Genomic DNA, 17491 nt, shown 5'->3' with positions numbered 1-17491 from the left:
GATTGTCACCTCCATGTTTTCAACAACTTTAATTTATTTGAAATTTCTTTAGGACTAAGTTTTATTTTATGTATTTTTCTTTATTTATTTAAAATCTCACGGTTAGGTTATTTATAGGTTAGAAATATTGCAGGGAAATAAAAGGTTTGTCACATTCCTGGAAATCACCCCCATGGATAACAGAGTTCCATGGATGGACACTGATGCCATGGAGGTGACAAATAAAGATACTGTCATTCATGTGTTCTGCTACAGACTCCTAGAATTAAACACTGCTCTAGTGGCGGAATTGGCGTTACGGGGAACCAGTTGAGAGCCCTATTTTAAGCGCTATGCGCCAGCTTGTATGTTACGTAAGCAGTGATTTATACTCTCGGTCTTCAATCAAGTGCAGTGTCTTTTATCTTGAATGTTACAGCGTCCCATTCTTTTTGGGGCAAGTTTACCTCAGTCTCTGTTATATATTACGTCACAGTCGATGAAGGAGATTAAAATGCCATGTCAAGTTGCTATGGTTAAAAATCTGTACAGTAGTTCAATAAGTGTGTGTGTGTGTGTGTGTCCAATGCCTACCCACTTCACTTTACGTGATTCAGTTTCCGCATACTACGGATAGATGGCAGGACTATAACCATTTTCAAATTGCATACCACTTCGGCAGGCCACGTTATGCATGATGTGTCTCTATGAAGAATTACGTCGTGCACTAGAGTGGTCATGTAAGTGTAATGTAGGGAATGAGTGAGGATGATGATGGTGAGGAAGAGAGAAGGGGAAACCCGGTGCCGGCAAGTATCCTAACTCCTGTCGAATAGCAAGGGGCCGCCAGGCTTAACATCCGCATCCGACAGACGAATCACTATCAACAGTGACATATGGCCCTCCCTTCATATGCACTGCGGAGATAGTTGGGATTAACCCACTGCGGAGAGATTTGGGATTTAACCCAGGCATATTGGTGCACAATTTAGTGATTAGAAGTTGTGCACCACCATCTCTCCTAGTCCCGAGGTATAAATTTTACAAGAAAATTTCTGACCCCGCCGGTAATCGAACCCGGGCCGGCTAGTCTGGAGGCAGACATGCATTGAATAAAGACTGTCACAAGAAGAACCACAATTCATATTTCGGTTAAACTAGCGCTGAGGTAGTTCTGGTGATTTCTAAAGTGAAAATCGAATTCATAAGGAATTTTGATCGTAGATGCAAGGCAAAAGCTTAAACTAATCAAACCTAACCTGTCACACATTCGTATATACACGAAGAGAACTACTTCAGCGCTAGTTTAGCCCATGTTTCTTACCAATGACCATCATTCCAGTTTATCATTCTGTACAGCTACACATGGTCACACAACACTTGTTTTTGAAATACTCATGAATTGTATGACTGACGTATGAGACCAATGACAATACATAGCAAACTCATTCGTGATGTGGATTATTTTCACACTCGATTGTTCTGTAATCGATCCTAGGTCTACAGCATACACCAAAGAGTATAGTACAATGGAAGTAGCATGAAATCACCGCCCGCTGGATCGCATCAAAGCTGGATGCGATCCAGCGTGCGGTGCATGAAATCAAGCTGCAAGGTTGACTACAGCGGCTCAGCTAGAGTTGACAGTCAGCTGGGATGGCAGGGAGCTTGTGGCGTTGAGGTTGTTGTAGAAGTGAGTGAAGCGGTGCTTATAAATATAAGAACATATAAAAACGATTGTATCTAACGCGAATGGGGGTCATATGAACAGAACTGGCGTTATTGAATTCCATTCTAAATCATGCTCTTTACTGTCAACTAAATGCTTGCAATCGATTGACTGAATTGGCTACAGGATGTGTAGATTCGCCGTTTTTTTTTTTTTTTTAATTTGCGATGCACCTTAATTTTTAATGGGTGAGGAAGTTCAAATCTAAAGGATTTATTTTCGTAATTATTCACTTTAGCGATACCGTTCGCATTCACTATTTCTCTTTTTCTTCCTGTGTGATTTCCATCCAGCTAGACTAGACTACCTCTCATTCTTGGGAAGATAGGTTAGGTTATATTCGCCCTGAAACCTTCCAAGCACACTTTCTCGACTTGCTTTTTACCGGTGTAAAACATTTGCCGCAATTAAAAGCCAAGCTAACCCAATCTTTTGTACAGGAGATAGCTATTCCCTCACCAAACCTTCTAACCTTATCTCAGAACTCGGGACGGTATTTATTTACAATTGCGTTACCGCGTTAAGGTGTAAATTTATTTACAGGTACTTAGCTTCTAGTCTGTAAACTGTAAGCAAAATAAAAATTGAATGCCGACACCAATTTCGCACCAAAATAAGGGTGGAAAGCTGCTGCGAAAGTGGGGGTAGCCGTATAGCTCCGTCGAGGTAGAAGGGGTAGATTGCAGGTAGATGCAGCACATACATCTCATTTCCCTGCATTGCCTTGCTGATCAGAGAGAAAAAGTGAGTTTTCATAAGGTCGAATCATTGACATGTTAGATTAGTTTAGACTTTTGGTATGCCTTGCATATACTCACAGTTGCCTAAGAAGTGCCATTTCTTCCAAGGCATACGAAAAACCCAAACTAACCTAACCTATTGCTGATTCGACTTTATGAAGACTCGCTATTTCATTGTTATCAGTAAGGAAGAAAATGAGATGTCTGTTCCACCTTGCTTCACAAACACACGCGCGCGCGCGCGCGAGAGAGAGAGGGGGAGGGGGAGAGAGTGAGAGAGAGTGTGTTTTTTTTTTCCATTCCCCCCTCGCCCTCCCCCTCTCCCCTCTCCCCATGAATATATTAACTGAAGTAGTTGTAACCTTCCCTTCAATATTCTTGGCAATATTTACAGAATTTTTTTTTTTTTTTTCATTTTTTTTCTTTCCTGGAAAACCTCTTAATTTAGACTTGCTTTTAAAAAATGAAGTGACAGAAAATTTCGGAAACTCTTATTTTCAGATATTTTTCACTTCACAAGCACCTAAAAAAAATGACACTTTTTTTTAATCTCAATTTTAAGCGTAGGTCAGGTTAGGTTATGCTGTGTTATGTTTTTGTTACCACAGTGACCTTGATATAATCTAGAGAGTAAAATGAACATTAATCTTGATATAACCTGGAAATTGATTTAGACTTTGAAAAACGAGATGACAAATTGAATTTATTTGAATATTATTTACAATTAACGCTAATTATTATAGTAACAGAACATAACCTTCTAGGGTGAAAATAGTTGTTGAAAACACGTGTTTCTGATAATTTTATTCTCTTTCTTTTTCAAAAACAGGCCTAAAATTCAGGTTTTTTTTTTTTAATATGAAAATCGTGGATATGTCGTTCTAAACAATAACCATATTTACATTTAAGAATGTTGTTTGATGTGTATTTGTGTATTTTTTTTCTAGGCAGAGGATCTTCATCATGTCTTCACCAGACGTTGAAACAGAGAGGAAAGAATCAGATGTTCCAGAAAAGGCAAAAGCTGCTGTTCTTGTAGAAAGTGTCCCATTACCTGTAGGAACACCCTCTGTAAAAGGTAAGTCTCACATGGGAACATTGTTAGTCATCATTCACGTCTAGATTTTGGCATTGACTGAAACAAATTCCGCTATGGGTGCTTATATCTCAGAAGTGGAATTCTTCACACTTTATAGTAGAAGATTTCTAATAAGTCTTCATTGAACAGATCCAAAGGTTTCAGACACAAACCAAACAACCCTTGTTCCATGTGTTAGTTTTGTTTGCATCTTCATTACATGAACTTTAGGGGAAACCATAGTATAAAATGAGTACATAGGTATTAATAACGTTCACAACAATGTGTGTTAATGAAGTTTGAACATATTATAATACCTAGTCAATCTGTCACATGCTTGTTACATTGCAGGATATGACTGGAACCAAGGAGTAAATTACAAAGCACTACTTGAGACCTATCGTTATTCAGGATTTCAAGCAACAAATTTTGGATTAGCCATTGAAGAAATTAATAAAATGGTATGTCACTTACTATATAAGCATGGATGAATATGTAATAGGATGCAAAACTCCACTAGAGGCACTAATGTACACATTGATCTTGCTGCCACCTATTGTTTTAAGGGGAGAGGATGGTATTTTTTAAACATTTTTCCTATTTGGTGTGAAATATTAATTTTTTGTATGTAGAGAGCTCATAGCTGTGGCAACTCAACCAAATATAAATGAGGGGCTTAGAACAAAAAGCAGGTAAGTGACATTATTAAAAAAAAATTAGGTAAGTGCGTGTTGTGATAGCCCAAAAGGATGTTTCTTTGGGATAAAATCAGGTAAGTGATCGCACTGTGCAGTGCTGCTATATGGGCATCATTTCACCAAACTAGTGTATAATATTTCATTGCATGTAGAACTTTAACTGTAATTTACTCAAAACTAGGTTTCCGTCACTTACCTGCTTTTTGTTCTAAGCCCCTCAAATACTTTGAAAAAAAATTATTTGGGGGCCCAAATTTGAAAAAAATATACCCAATGCAGGATTGTACTAAAACCGATATATCTAAACCGTTTTTAATGATAGATTCAAACAGTTTTCTGCAATATATTTGCAAAAGCATCTTCTACAAACTGTCTGTAACAGAATTTTGATATTAGTCCCTATGTTTGTAAAATAAACAATTAAAATTTAATAACAATTTTCTGATTTTCTTTCTTGCAAACAAACGGAGTATTTTTAAAATGCAATCAATTAACAAAATTCTGTTACAGAGAAAAGTTTCCTAATAGTCTAAAGAATGTGTGTTTTAAATTTTATGCATGCATCTTTAATAGTTCAGAAATTATATCCATTTTTGTCTGGCAATGTAGCAAAAAAAAATTAAGTTACTGGAAACCGATAAAAGCAGGCATGCAATTTAAAAATCCATAGCGCAGGAAGTTTAAAAATGACGTCTCAACATCCGATAAGGGCACAAATACCCACAAAATGTTATGCAATGCATTCCACACATATCAAAGGGTATTTTAAAGAAAAAAAAATTTTTGAAAATTTAATTTACTGGAAACAACAATAAAAGTGGGTGAATGATTTAAAAATCCATAACGCAGGAAGTTTAAAAATGGCGACTCAACATCCGATAAGGGCACAAATACCGACAAAATGTTATGCAATGCATTCCACACATATCAAAGGGTATTTTAAAGAAAAAAAAAATTTTGAAAATTTAATTTACTGGAAACAACAATAAAAGTGGGAGAGTGATTTAAAAATCCACAACGCAGGAAGTTTAAAAATGGCGACTCAACATCCGATAAGGGCACAAATACCCACAAAATGTTATGCAATGCATTCCACACATATCAAAGGGTATTTTAAAGAAAAAAAATTTTTTGAAAATTTAATTTACTGGAAACAACAATAAAAGTGGGCGAGTGATTTAAAAATCCATAACGCAGGAAGTTTAAAAATGGCGACTCAACATCCGATAAGGGCACAAATACCCACAAAATGTTATGCTATGCATTCCACACATATCCAGAGTATTTTAAAGATTTTTTTTTTAATTTATTCATTTTTCACCAAAAAATACCATCCTCTCCCCTTAAGGATAATACTCCATGCATCTAGCAGCACACCAAGTGGCGAAAAGCATAACTAATTACTCCATGCATCCAGCAATGCACCAGGTGGGGAAATGTTTAACTATGTGCATAGAATATATCTCATTCCCATTCTCATTCTGAAACCAGCAACCTGTATGGATAAAAATGCCATCTAATTTAAAATAAAGCATTTAAATTTTTATTCCTCAAATCATCTTCCACTGAAAATTCGTATTGAAACCAACAGGAATATGAAAGAGACTGTCTATTTTACACTACCTTCTAATACAACTAATTAAAATACAAACAAAAAGAGACAAAACAGAAAACGAAAAGTTATATAATTGAAATTTTTGTATTCTTTGGGTATTTAGTGCACAATGTACTGGAAAAGTCTGCAAAAACTATTTAGATAGTTGAAATTATTATATTACTATCTACTACTTTACAAAACATTCAACAGCACTATTTTTACAAGGTCCATAAACACCACTGGCGGCCGGGTAGCTCAGTTGGTAGAGCAGCTGGCTACGGACTGAAAGGTCCGGGGTTCGATCCCAGGTGGTGACAGGATTTTTTCTCGTTGCCAAACTTTCAGAACGGCCCCGAGGTTCACTCAGCCTCCTATAAAATTGAGTACCGGGTCTTTCCCGGGGGTAAAAGGCGGTCAGAGCGTGGTGCCGACCACACCACCTCATTCTAGTGCCGAGGTCATGGAAAGCATGGGGCTCTACCTCCATGCCCCTCAAGTGCCTTCATGGCATGTTACTGGGATACCTTTACCTTTTACCTTTTACCATAAACACCACTGTATAACATATACAGCTTATACACACACACGTCTCACTTACATCCACTTATTTGCAAGTTTCTGAATGCTTAAAATTAAGACAGGTTGTTAAAGAGTGGTTATTTTTTAAACATCCTTATTATTACCCTGTTGTGGGATATAGAAGACTTAGGATCGAATTCATAGTCGTCACTTATAAAATGAGGAAACAATTCAGATCATATTGCAGAGATGCTACTCTTCCTTATGCACTGAGCATTCCCTTGACATCGAAAGAAATATGACAACATGGCTGGACGTGAGCGCTTTCGTACATTCAGTTGTTTTCCAGCGCCTTCAAATTGATAAAACTGCATTATTATCGTACACAAATACAGAAGTAAATATTACAGAACTAAAAATTATACAAAATATCGAGAAACATTTTACAGAAGAAGAAAGAAGTGAGCTAAAAGAACTAGTTATGAAATATAGAGATATCGTCGAAAGTAAAAAATCCGATAATTGTTCTCTCCAAAAGAAGAAATTGACATGGGACAAAATTGCAATTGAGTTTAATACAAACTCCGGAAATGTTCCTGTAAGGAAATCATTTAAATTTATTTTTCAGCTATTTTGTGATAAACAAAGTGGAAGTTATATAATTACGCAAATTTTAACAGCTTATTCCTTGGGTAGAATACAAACAAAAATGCAAATAACACTTTGTTGGGACGTGAATACTTAAAAAAAAAAAATACCACTCAAACCTATCTGAAATGATGCTGTAGCATAAAATCTCAAAGCTACCAATATTTTCAGCAGTAGTGAAATCGTTAAGTCTCATGGTTGTATTGCAAATTTCAATGAGAGACACCAGAATATTCACAGCAGTGTTCTTGTCGAAACGGCATCTCCTATTAAACTGTTGGTCATTGTACGTCTCTAAAGGGTTTTCCATATCTCTGATATATGTTTTGTTTTGCAGAAACACATTTTCATTTTCATTATAGAACTCAATAAATATATCAAAATCATAATCATCATCCATTGTATATCGAATCAGCTGATTACAATGCATTTGAGGAAACACTTGAGTAAGCTGACAAGCTACCTTATTTGAATAAGTGTTCACTTCAGTGGGATTTATGAATTGGAAATGATTATAAGCAACTGCTTAAGGGTTTCCTTACAATAAGTATTGACTATGAATTCGGCGCTTAATTATTTTAAAACCTGAAAGAAAATTCCCTCTATATAAACAGAAGATCATGATCATTTAAATCAAGTTCAGATTGTCCTGAATTCTAAATAATATTGATTGTAATTACTGTGTTATTTTGTTTAAATGTTCCAGTTAACATGCAGAGCCAAGAAGTTGCCTGAAGATATGGAAGATAGTCTGGAGGAAGACGAATTCATCCGAAGAAATAGCAATTGTACAATTTTTTTAGGGTACACTTCGAATATGGTGTCAGCAGGTGTCCGTGACACTATTCGCTTCCTGGTGCAGCACCGTTTGGTTAGTATACTCGCTACCATGTGATTCGTAAAATACGAAGGGAGGTCCAATATAAATCGAACGTTTTTATCCTACTGCTGAATAGACAAACATACGTGGCTGAGACCAAGTGGCATGCCTAGACTCCCTTGCTGTGCACATCACCTTCCACAGTTGTTTTGTAGTGACAGAAATATAGTCAGATTAGTTGTGTATACATTAAAAAATTGTAAAGTATTTCCTGTAAATAGAGATGATGCTTTTATTCGTGATTCATGATATGGTTAAGAAACTGTGTAATTTTTATGAAATGCATTTCGAAGTATTTTTGAACACAATTCTTATATAAGGAATGAGTAATTGTAATATTAGTTACTGATATTTTTATTTTATTTTTTAATAGAGATTTTTCTTAATACAAAGGTTTCTCTTCACCCAGACTAATTTGCTACTTTAAATTGTCTCTCCAAGCATTTCTATATTGTGCAGCTTCTTCTGATAGATTAATAGTACATTATGCAACGAGCCTATAATGGTAGTAATTAAGACGCGAGTATGTTTATGAAACGAGCGCAAGCTCGTTTCATAATTTTCATACGAGCATCTTAATTACCATTATAGGCAAGTTTCATACGACTTTTTATGCTCGACCATATTTCTAACTTGAAATTATTCATAACTATTCATGTTATTCTTATCTGACTGGGGAGCGGAACTGACCTTGTCCAATATCTCGTAAATTGTGAGATGTGCGTAGACGCGAAAGTATTGATTTTTTCCGAGAAACAAATGTCATTGACCTTGATATAATCTAGAGAGTAAAATAAACATTAATCTTGATATGACCTTGAAATTGATTTAGACATTGAAAAACGAGATGACAAATTGAATTTATTTGAATATTATTTACAGTTAACGCTAATTATTATAGTAACAGAACATAACTTTCTGCGACAGTATTGGATTTCCAGCCTCCGTGACATTTCGCTAGTTGTCTTTTGATTGCATATCCGAGAATAATCGATACTTGCGCTTTCATATTGCTACAATGGTGTTTTCTGATTGGTGGAACACCTGAACTTTAATGAATAGGTGTACTTTGATGAGGTCCATTAAAGGGCTGCTACCAGGTGTATAATTACTACATTTCGGCATGGTCGAGCATAAAATTTTGTAGAGAATATTTAATGTTGTCTCTCCGAGTAGTCATTGGTCTTCCACGTCATCTTCTTCCTTCTTCTTAATAAAAGTGAGCCCGCGTCTAAAAAATGACTGTTCTGAGCCCAATTGTCTTCAACATAACTTAAACTAAGATAAATATTAGATATGCCGATGAATTGTATATGCTTTAAATTGAATAGTAATCTATATAGCTCTACTGATAAATTGTTTGTGTTTGTAATTTGAAGTAGTTTGCATGATATGTATTATCAATTTCTGTATATCACAACTGGTTGAATTGTTTATACCTTAAATTTAATTAAATTGTTTTGTATTATAATATAGCTCAACTTATGAATGATCGTTTGCGTTTGTAAATTTAATAATCTGATTGGCTATGTATTGTATACTTTTAGTAGAGCCATCGATGTAGCTCAGTCGGCAGACTCGCTGGGCTGCTGTTCCGGAGCTGCGTTCGGGCTTGGGTTGGATCCCCCTTTGGACTTTGGTTTCTTCCGAGGTTTTCCACAGCCGTGGGACTGAAGCCGGATGGTCTATGGCGAGTCCTTGGCATCAACACCTTTGATTGATAACCCCCTTTGATTTGATTACCTGGTTGGGTTTTTCCGAGGTTTCCCCCACCGAAAAGGCAAATGCCGGGTAATATTTTGGCGAATCCTCGGACCTCATTTCATCTCACTACATCTCGCCAAAATGTAAAAAAAAAAAAAAATTGTACAACATTGTAAAAATTTTAGAAAATTACTAAATTGTAAAACTATAAAACTTTGTAAAAACTGTAATTGTAATATTGTAAAATGTTGACATGTTCCACATCTTAAAGCTTCATTGCTCATGTAAGATCTATGGAATAAAATAAATGAATGAATGAATGAACTGCTTCTGTTTTGAAGGTAGACTGTATTGTGACAACAGCAGGAGGTGTGGAAGAAGATTTGATCAAATGTCTTGCTCCAACTTACATTGGCGATTTCCACTTAGAAGGACGTAAACTAAGGGAAAAGGGAATCAATCGAATAGGGAACCTACTGGTGCCCAATGATAATTACTGCCTTTTTGAAGATTGGGTGATGCCACATTTAGATGCCATGTTAAATGAACAGAAGGAAAAGGTAATTATTTGTGTGCGTTTTAAGTATTTTATTGTCTCTTGTTTAAGGTGTTTTATAGAAGATACAACATTTGTAACAATAAGAGATCAGATTCTCTTTGACTCTCGATAGTAGACATTGATGCAGACGTAAACATGTGATGTTGTGGAAATAACAGATGTTTATTATTTTGAATGCCAGCATGCACAGTGACTTCTTTTTTTATATTTATCTCTGAAAGTATATTATGTTCTTTGCTTCTTGGATGTTAATGATATTCGTTCTTTATGAAGTTAAAAGCATTAAGGCTGGTTCACAATAAACCGGGAACGAGAACCAGAATGAAAACGAGAAGCAGAGGACGTGAATATGAATATTTTTGATTCACAATAAACCGAGAACGTAAACGACTATGCATATCGATATGTATGTCAATAACGATATATAAAGTCGACATTACGCATTCTGATGTTATTTGTGTATAATTGACCAATGACGTTCTCTCATGAGTACAAGGCAGCCAACATAAACACAGGGTAACCAACTTCGAAATTTCAACTGAAACATTTCATTAGGTACGGTACTATAAATATGCCCATGCATCTTTATTATCACAACCTATTTTAAGTCTACCATAACGTAAAATAATTAGAGGAGAAACAGTAGTTATTGAATTGAAGCGTGAATATGTAGTGTGTAATACAACCAATACAATAATAAAATATGATTCGCTTCTGATCGGTGTTCAAAAATGCAGGTATTGAAAGCCACGTATTCTCCTTCATTTTCTCATCTTTATACGAGGCGCGCCGCTTATCGTAAATGTGAGGATTTCAATATTAGAATCTCATCAAATAAAATTTGCTCCGTGATTCACAGCACAGAACAAAATAATGCATAGGTTATGTCACGGTCTTCTTGCTACAAAATATACGACGACAAAATAGCTTTTAGTTGGCAATAGAATGAATCTAGTGGGCTGTGATCGGAAACGTGAACTCCAAAGTTGAAACTTGGCCAACTCTCCGTTCCCGATCTCGGGCTCCGCCAAGCTTTTCGTTGATTGTGAATGCTCACATTTAAATGTATACATTTTTACAATTTTACCGTTTTCGTTTTCGTTCCGATTCTCGTTTCCGGTTTATTGTGAACCAGCCTTTACCTCCTTCAGGGCACACTCTGGACTCCATCAAAAGTGATTGCTAAATTGGGAGAAGAAATTGGTGATCCAAGTTCCATCTATTATTGGGCTTCGAAAAATAAAATTCCAGTATTCAGTCCAGCGCTTACTGATGGCAGTTTAGGGGATATGATGTACTTCCACTCTTACCGCAACCCAGGGCTTGTGCTAGATATAATTCAAGGTAAGTAAACGACATAAAATAATGTGCTCTTCTTAATTTCCTAGGACCCTAAGATTCACTTTGCCCCCTAAGAAGCTTGGTGGTTTACTCCAGCGAGTCAATGATAAGACTTCTGTAAATTATTCGCATGATTCTCAGAAGCAAACAAATTATGTTCTTATGATCGAGTAGACAGAACTAAATTACACTAAATTTCACTGAAGATATGAAAGTAGACTATTCATGTAAATTCACATTTTGTTCATAGATTTGCGTCGTCTAAACACAATGGCAGTGAAAGCTGCAAATACTGGAATGGTCATAATTGGTGGCGGAGTAATTAAACATCACATTTGTAATGCAAATCTAATGGTAAGAAATTGATTTTTGTACCCATTTTGATTACATCCTTTTTTGATGAAGTAGATTTCATTGTAAAATTAAGAAGTTAAAAATGATTTATTTTCAAATTAAAAGTTTATATTTTTCTTATTATTATTATTAAATGGAATATTTAGTGTTCTTGTATTCTCGTCACAGAGAAATGGAGCTGATTATGCAGTCTTCCTCAATACAGCATCAGAATTTGATGGAAGTGACAGTGGAGCCCGTCCAGATGAAGCTATTTCCTGGGGAAAAATCAAGAAAGATGCAACTCCAGTTAAGGTGTGTGATAGTGTGGCTACTATAATGTTGTTGTTGTTGTTTTTTAATGCCAGGCGTTTAACAATAAAGTCATTTGACCTCTTGCACTCCAATATTTTTCAAAGATATTATCATGACCAGCCACTGAAGCACAGATTTTGAGGTGTTCCGAATCCATTTCTTGGTTTGAGTTGCACAATGGACAATTAGGGGACTGCTATATTCCAATTCTATGCAGGTGTTTGGCCAAACAATCATGGCCTGTTGCAGCTACAGACGATTTTCGTGGTAAATCGGGAATTAATTGTGGATTTTGATGCAGAGAGTTCCATTTTTTCCCTTGGGATTGTGTTATCAAATTTTGTTTGTTGAAGTCTAAGTATGTAGATTTAATAAATCTTTTCATAGAGTAATACGTAGATTTAGTAACAGGTCTGTAAGTAGCAGTGCTGCCCTTCTTTGCTAAAGCATCCGCATTCTCGATCCCAGGATTCCACAATGGAATGGTATCCATTGGAATACAATTCTTTTATTGAGTGATATTAATTGAGAGAGCATTTTAGTTATTTCTGCTGTTTGAGATGAAGGTGTGTGTTTAGAGACTATTGATAGAATAGCTGCTTTGGAGTCTGACAATATAACTGCATTCCTAAATTTACTGATGTGGCATAGAAGATTCCTGAGACTTTCACTTATTGCAATGATTTCTCCATCAAAACTTGTTGTTCCATACCCAAGAGATCTATAAAGTGAGAAGAGACAGCACATAACACCTGCACCGGCACCTTGTTCTCTGGAGATCAAGGATCCGTCAGTGTATAAATGAAGCCAGTTTTGTGGAGGGTATCTAATATTAATTGTCTCTAAAGACAATTGTTTTAGTATTTCAGTGTTTACTTCTGATTTCAGTATTTCTTCTGTTAAATTTAGATTATATTCCATATTTAATAGAGTTAAAGGGTTTGGTTTAATTTGTAGGTTTTCTTTTAAATTCTGGATATTGATTTTCTGTTTTAATTCTTGAACAATGGATATGAAACTTTTTTGAGTTTTCAATCTACAGAGAGGACTGTATGAATGCCAATTGTTTCCTGGTAATCTAATAAGTTTTTCATATTGAATCAGTGCTTTTTCTTCTATTGTCATTTTGATGCTGTTAATATTAGTGAGGAATCTCATAGAATCTATTGGAGTTGTTTTGATTCCACCAGTAATAAGTCTGAGAGCATGGTTTTGAACATATTCTATTTCGTTTATGAAAGGTGAAGTAATTAAAATTTCTCCGCAGTATGTCAGCACTGGCTGTATAAACATTTTGTATGTAGTGTTCAAAGTATTCCTAGAGCAAGGTTACTATAATGTAGGATACATGGATCTAAAGATTATTTATCGACATTGTATTTGTTGTATCTGCTAGTAGAACTTACCTACAATACATCACTCTTCAATATAGTCGCCTTGCTTTTGAACGCACTTGTTCCACTTTTACATAATATTATGTATGCCCACAAAAAAAAAATAGCATCGATCCATGCATGCACTGCTATCTTCAGTTCTTGGCCCAAGGTGGATTAATGGGCCTCTTAGTATCTCTTTCAGTGGACCTAGCCGGTGATAGTCTGAAGGTGCAAAATTATATTATAATTATAGCTTAATAATAAAGTAATGTCAATTTCTAAATGCTAGTTAGGATAGAAAAATAAATAAGAAACCTAATTGAACCGAGAGAGCGCTTATGGAATTTTCAAATGCCAATTCCCAACAAAAAGTTGTTGTTTTCTAATCCCAGGCATTTGACAATAAAGTCATTTGACCTCTTGCACTCCAATATTTTTCAAAGATATTATCATGACCAGCCACTGAAGCACAGATTCCCATTATGGAATCCTGGGAAACGAGAATGCGGATGCTTTAGCAAAGAAGGGCAGCATTGCTACTTACAGACCTGTTACTAAATCTACGTATTACTCTGTGAAAAGATTTATTAAATCTTCATACTTAGACTCCAACAATAAAAAATTTGATAACACAATCTCATGGGAAAAAATGGAACTCTCTGCATCATAATCCACAGTTGATTCCCGATTTACCACGCAAATCGTCTGTAGCTGCATTTAGATTGGCAACATGACTGTTTGACCAAGCATCTGCATAGAATTGGAATATATCAGTCTCCTAACTGTCCATTGTGCAACTCAAATCAAAAAAATGGATTCAGAACATCTCAAAATCTGTGCGTCAGTGCTAACCATGACAATATCTTTGAAAAATATTGGAGTGCAAGAGGTCAAATGACTTTATTGTCAAACGCCTGGCATTAGAAAACAACAACAACATTCCCAGGTGATTTTGTTCCTAATTTTGAGCCATCAGTTTCATTTTTTTTTAGCAGACTTTTATTTCTCTGTAGCATAGAAGAATCTTAATGTGTTAATTTGTCTGCTTTTGAAAGAGATTATCGTCAGAACAAAGGAGGGCCTCTTTTATCAGTGATTATTCAGTTGCACATGTGCGTTTCCATTCATCATCACAAGAAGGTGTGGTTAGATATATTCTTCCATTGACAAATAAAACACCGTAGGTATTTCATATTCTCTCCATTACCCTGTGAACTTCACTCTAAGAAATAAAAAAATTATCATTTCATGATATATAGTTAAGTGAAAGAATTTCTATTTTCTTCTTTCAGATTTATGCTGAAGCAAGTTTGGTGTTCCCCCTGTTGGTGGGAGAAACATTTGCAAAACGTTATCATGCAACGAAGGCAAAAGCAGAGTCGGATGTATGAACTTCCTGGCATATGTGCACATATGAAAATAAAGTGTTGTCATATTTTAAGTACACATGGAATTTGGTCAGTGATTCCTTCCATAATATGAATACTGGTACTTTGAAATTCAATTGTTAACATTCTCCATAGCCCATAAACTACACTTTACATACTTACATCCTCTTTCATCTTCCTTTAATAGCAGAGAAGCATAAGTACTTTGCTCGTGGTCATACAAAGCAGGGGCGAATGCTAGTCACAAAAGTTACGCTTGCTCTTTCATTCATAGGGGAAGATGGGAGGATGTAATAATTCATAATTAATAAAAATAATCAGACCCACATAGCCTAAATAATTGATTTTATAATTATGAAATCATTATGAGTCATGGATCATATTCTCTTATCAGATGTAGAAGTTCGATATAATATAACAAACATGGCCAACAAAACAGTTTATTTAGTTTTTTTTTCGACCCTGCCAACCAATGCAAATTGCTGTGTTGAGATGCACTGAACGAGTGCACATATTCTCTATAATGTCTGTCTTCTCTTGAATAGTCCTTCGGGAAAATGGATTTAATAATAAGGTTTCAATAACACACAATTCCGAACTCATTGCAATACTTCAAATTAATGTTTAAGAATTAATAATACGTGCAGCAGCTAAAACATGCAGTCCGCTCATACAATTACATTGCACTCGCAAATCACAGCACATTCCCGCTGTCAATACTGCTCTGTGTAACGTTAAATAGTCGTTGGTGTAGCTCTCGGACCAGAGCTTCAAACAACACATAGCGCACTTAGGACAGAGGAGGAAGGCACTTGCGCGCACATCATATTCTCGCTATTTCTACATCTTTCCTGTAGCTCCGAGAAACGAGCAAGCGTTGCGGTACTTGCGGTGTGCAATCTGCGGATGGTATTACGCCTATACAGTATTCCAAAAATCAAAATAAATTTTAATGTACATAATCCCATTTTGAGAAATACACATTCTACGAAAATATTGGGCTTGCACAGCAAGCATAGCATGCCCTAAGAAATCACCCCTGATACAAAGCGTCTCTTTACTTAGTAGTCAGGATACTTAACAAAATCTGTTGACAGACTGCTGACACTTTGACTTACGGAGGTAATGTAGTGAAAATGGTTTGCTTCAGAACTACTTTAATAAAGACTTCCATTATACAGAATATGCTGAGGATGTAGTTCCCTGTTTTTGAAGATAAACCTTGAATCTTTTCAGCAGTGCCCTGAATATTGTTTTCCAGCTCTTCTAGTATGTGAGGATTGTTCGTATACACTTTCCTCTCAGTAAGTACTTTTTACCTTGTAGTATTTTATCTAAAACAATCTCGTTTCGCCCACTTTCTATAATTACTTTACAGGGAACTGTAACACTATAAAGTTTTTCCTGAATTTACTGCAGCTCTTCTCTATTAACGTTCATTAATATAAGTATTGTACAGGAACAATCTTTGTTTTAAACTCTACTAAACCTGTCACTCTAATTTTCTTTTGTAGATTGATTGACATCACTGTAAGATGAAAAAAAAAAGCATTAAATTACTGTATTTGCTTATGTTTTAAGAATGTCACAAACACCACTGAAACAGATTATAATATATTGTCGTCTATTCCTCCACGTCTGTTTTGTCAAATGACTGCACGAACGTAGAATTAAAGGCTGAGAAAACACTGTATTTGTTGTTGCTCTCTAACAGTTACTTTCATTGGCATTGCCTTACTGTTGTTGGAAAGTGATTGGTTGGTTTCCACGTGAGAAACCAATCACAAATGAATGAAGGAGGCACTTAGGACAGTATTCATAAACGAGACTTTGAATGAAGACTTCCCAAAGTCGAGTTTCGTAGTAAAGTTTAACTTTGTTAAAAGTCCTATTCATAGACAATACTTCTGAGACTTTGACTTTGGTAAGTCGAGATCTGACGATCGTGTTCTAATGTTGGCAATCAAAATCACTGCTGTCTAAACGATTTAAATTTATAGATAGTGTTTGGATCATGGTGTAGTGAAGCCAAAGCTATCATCTCCACAATAGGCAGAAGTTTAGTGCAGCTTTCTGGGGACCCTCGAAGCAGTCAATATCTACGTCAGCACATTGGTATCGCCATTCAGCACAGTAATGCTACAAGTATTCTTGCATCCTTCCCCGAGTCCTCTTATTTAGATGAGATTTTCTTCCTTTAATTATTCAATTTATTTGTATTTTATTATAGTATACATATCAATGTGAATACAATTTCACTAGAATAATAAATTTGGTAGTTATTTTAGATAGTTGAAATAGAGTAGGTATTGCCACAATCAAAGCCTCTTTTGAGTCACAAATGAGTGAAACAATTGAACATTGGTACGTGTTAAGCGATTGTTAACTGTTCTTGCAGCTTTACATGAGAATAATAAATTATTCGAGGGCTTATTGTGAAACTAACATAAGTACAGAAATTGACATTTTTAGATCTTTACACCAATTTATAATAATTTGTTCTTCTACTTGGCCACAAAAAATCGTAACTCAGTTCGAACAGTCTTGTATATAACACAATTCGTAACTACAAAACATGATGGTATAGTTCATCTGAAATAGTATTGC

At 35.6% G+C, this 17491-nt stretch overlaps 2 protein-coding genes across 3 annotated transcripts in view; one reads left to right on the top strand and one right to left on the bottom strand.

The window, feature by feature from the left end:
• The window catches only part of LOC138707200 (NF-X1-type zinc finger protein NFXL1), a 35908-nt gene extending 34436 nt beyond the window's left edge, over positions 1–1472 (bottom strand). Inside the window, exon 1 of the mRNA XM_069836591.1 lies at positions 1304–1472. The gene's annotated coding sequence lies outside the window, so the exon portion shown is untranslated. The remainder of the gene's footprint in view (positions 1–1303) is intronic.
• On the top strand, positions 701–17155 carry Dhps (Deoxyhypusine synthase). Of its 2 annotated transcripts, none has more exons than XM_069836592.1 (9): positions 701–719; positions 3396–3526; positions 3878–3987; positions 7695–7859; positions 9914–10132; positions 11283–11475; positions 11723–11826; positions 11995–12120; positions 14789–17155. In XM_069836592.1, coding segments are annotated over exons 1-9 (1149 nt in total). In that variant the 5' UTR covers positions 701–717; the 3' UTR covers positions 14888–17155. The 2 variants fall into 2 exon arrangements, with proteins under 2 accessions (XP_069692693.1, XP_069692694.1); XM_069836593.1 differs by lacking the exon at positions 701–719 and adding an exon at positions 1578–1672.
• Positions 17156–17491: the final 336 nt, after the last annotated feature.

Source organism: Periplaneta americana, chromosome 1 (genome assembly GCF_040183065.1).
Source record: "Periplaneta americana isolate PAMFEO1 chromosome 1, P.americana_PAMFEO1_priV1, whole genome shotgun sequence".
NCBI lineage: Eukaryota > Metazoa > Arthropoda > Insecta > Blattodea > Blattidae > Periplaneta > Periplaneta americana.
The sequence above is the reverse complement of the archived record's forward strand: the minus strand, read 5'-3'. Positions and strand labels throughout refer to the sequence as shown.

What these genes read in the sequence shown, in the direction of transcription:
- Dhps (XM_069836592.1), top strand. An exon ending in TTGAAGAAATTAATAAAATG is followed by an intron (nt 3,988 to 7,694) that starts GTATGTCACTTA and finishes TAAATGTTCCAG; the next exon opens with TTAACATGCAGAGCCAAGAA. An exon ending in TTTGTAATGCAAATCTAATG is followed by an intron (nt 11,827 to 11,994) that starts GTAAGAAATTGA and finishes TTCTCGTCACAG; the next exon opens with AGAAATGGAGCTGATTATGC.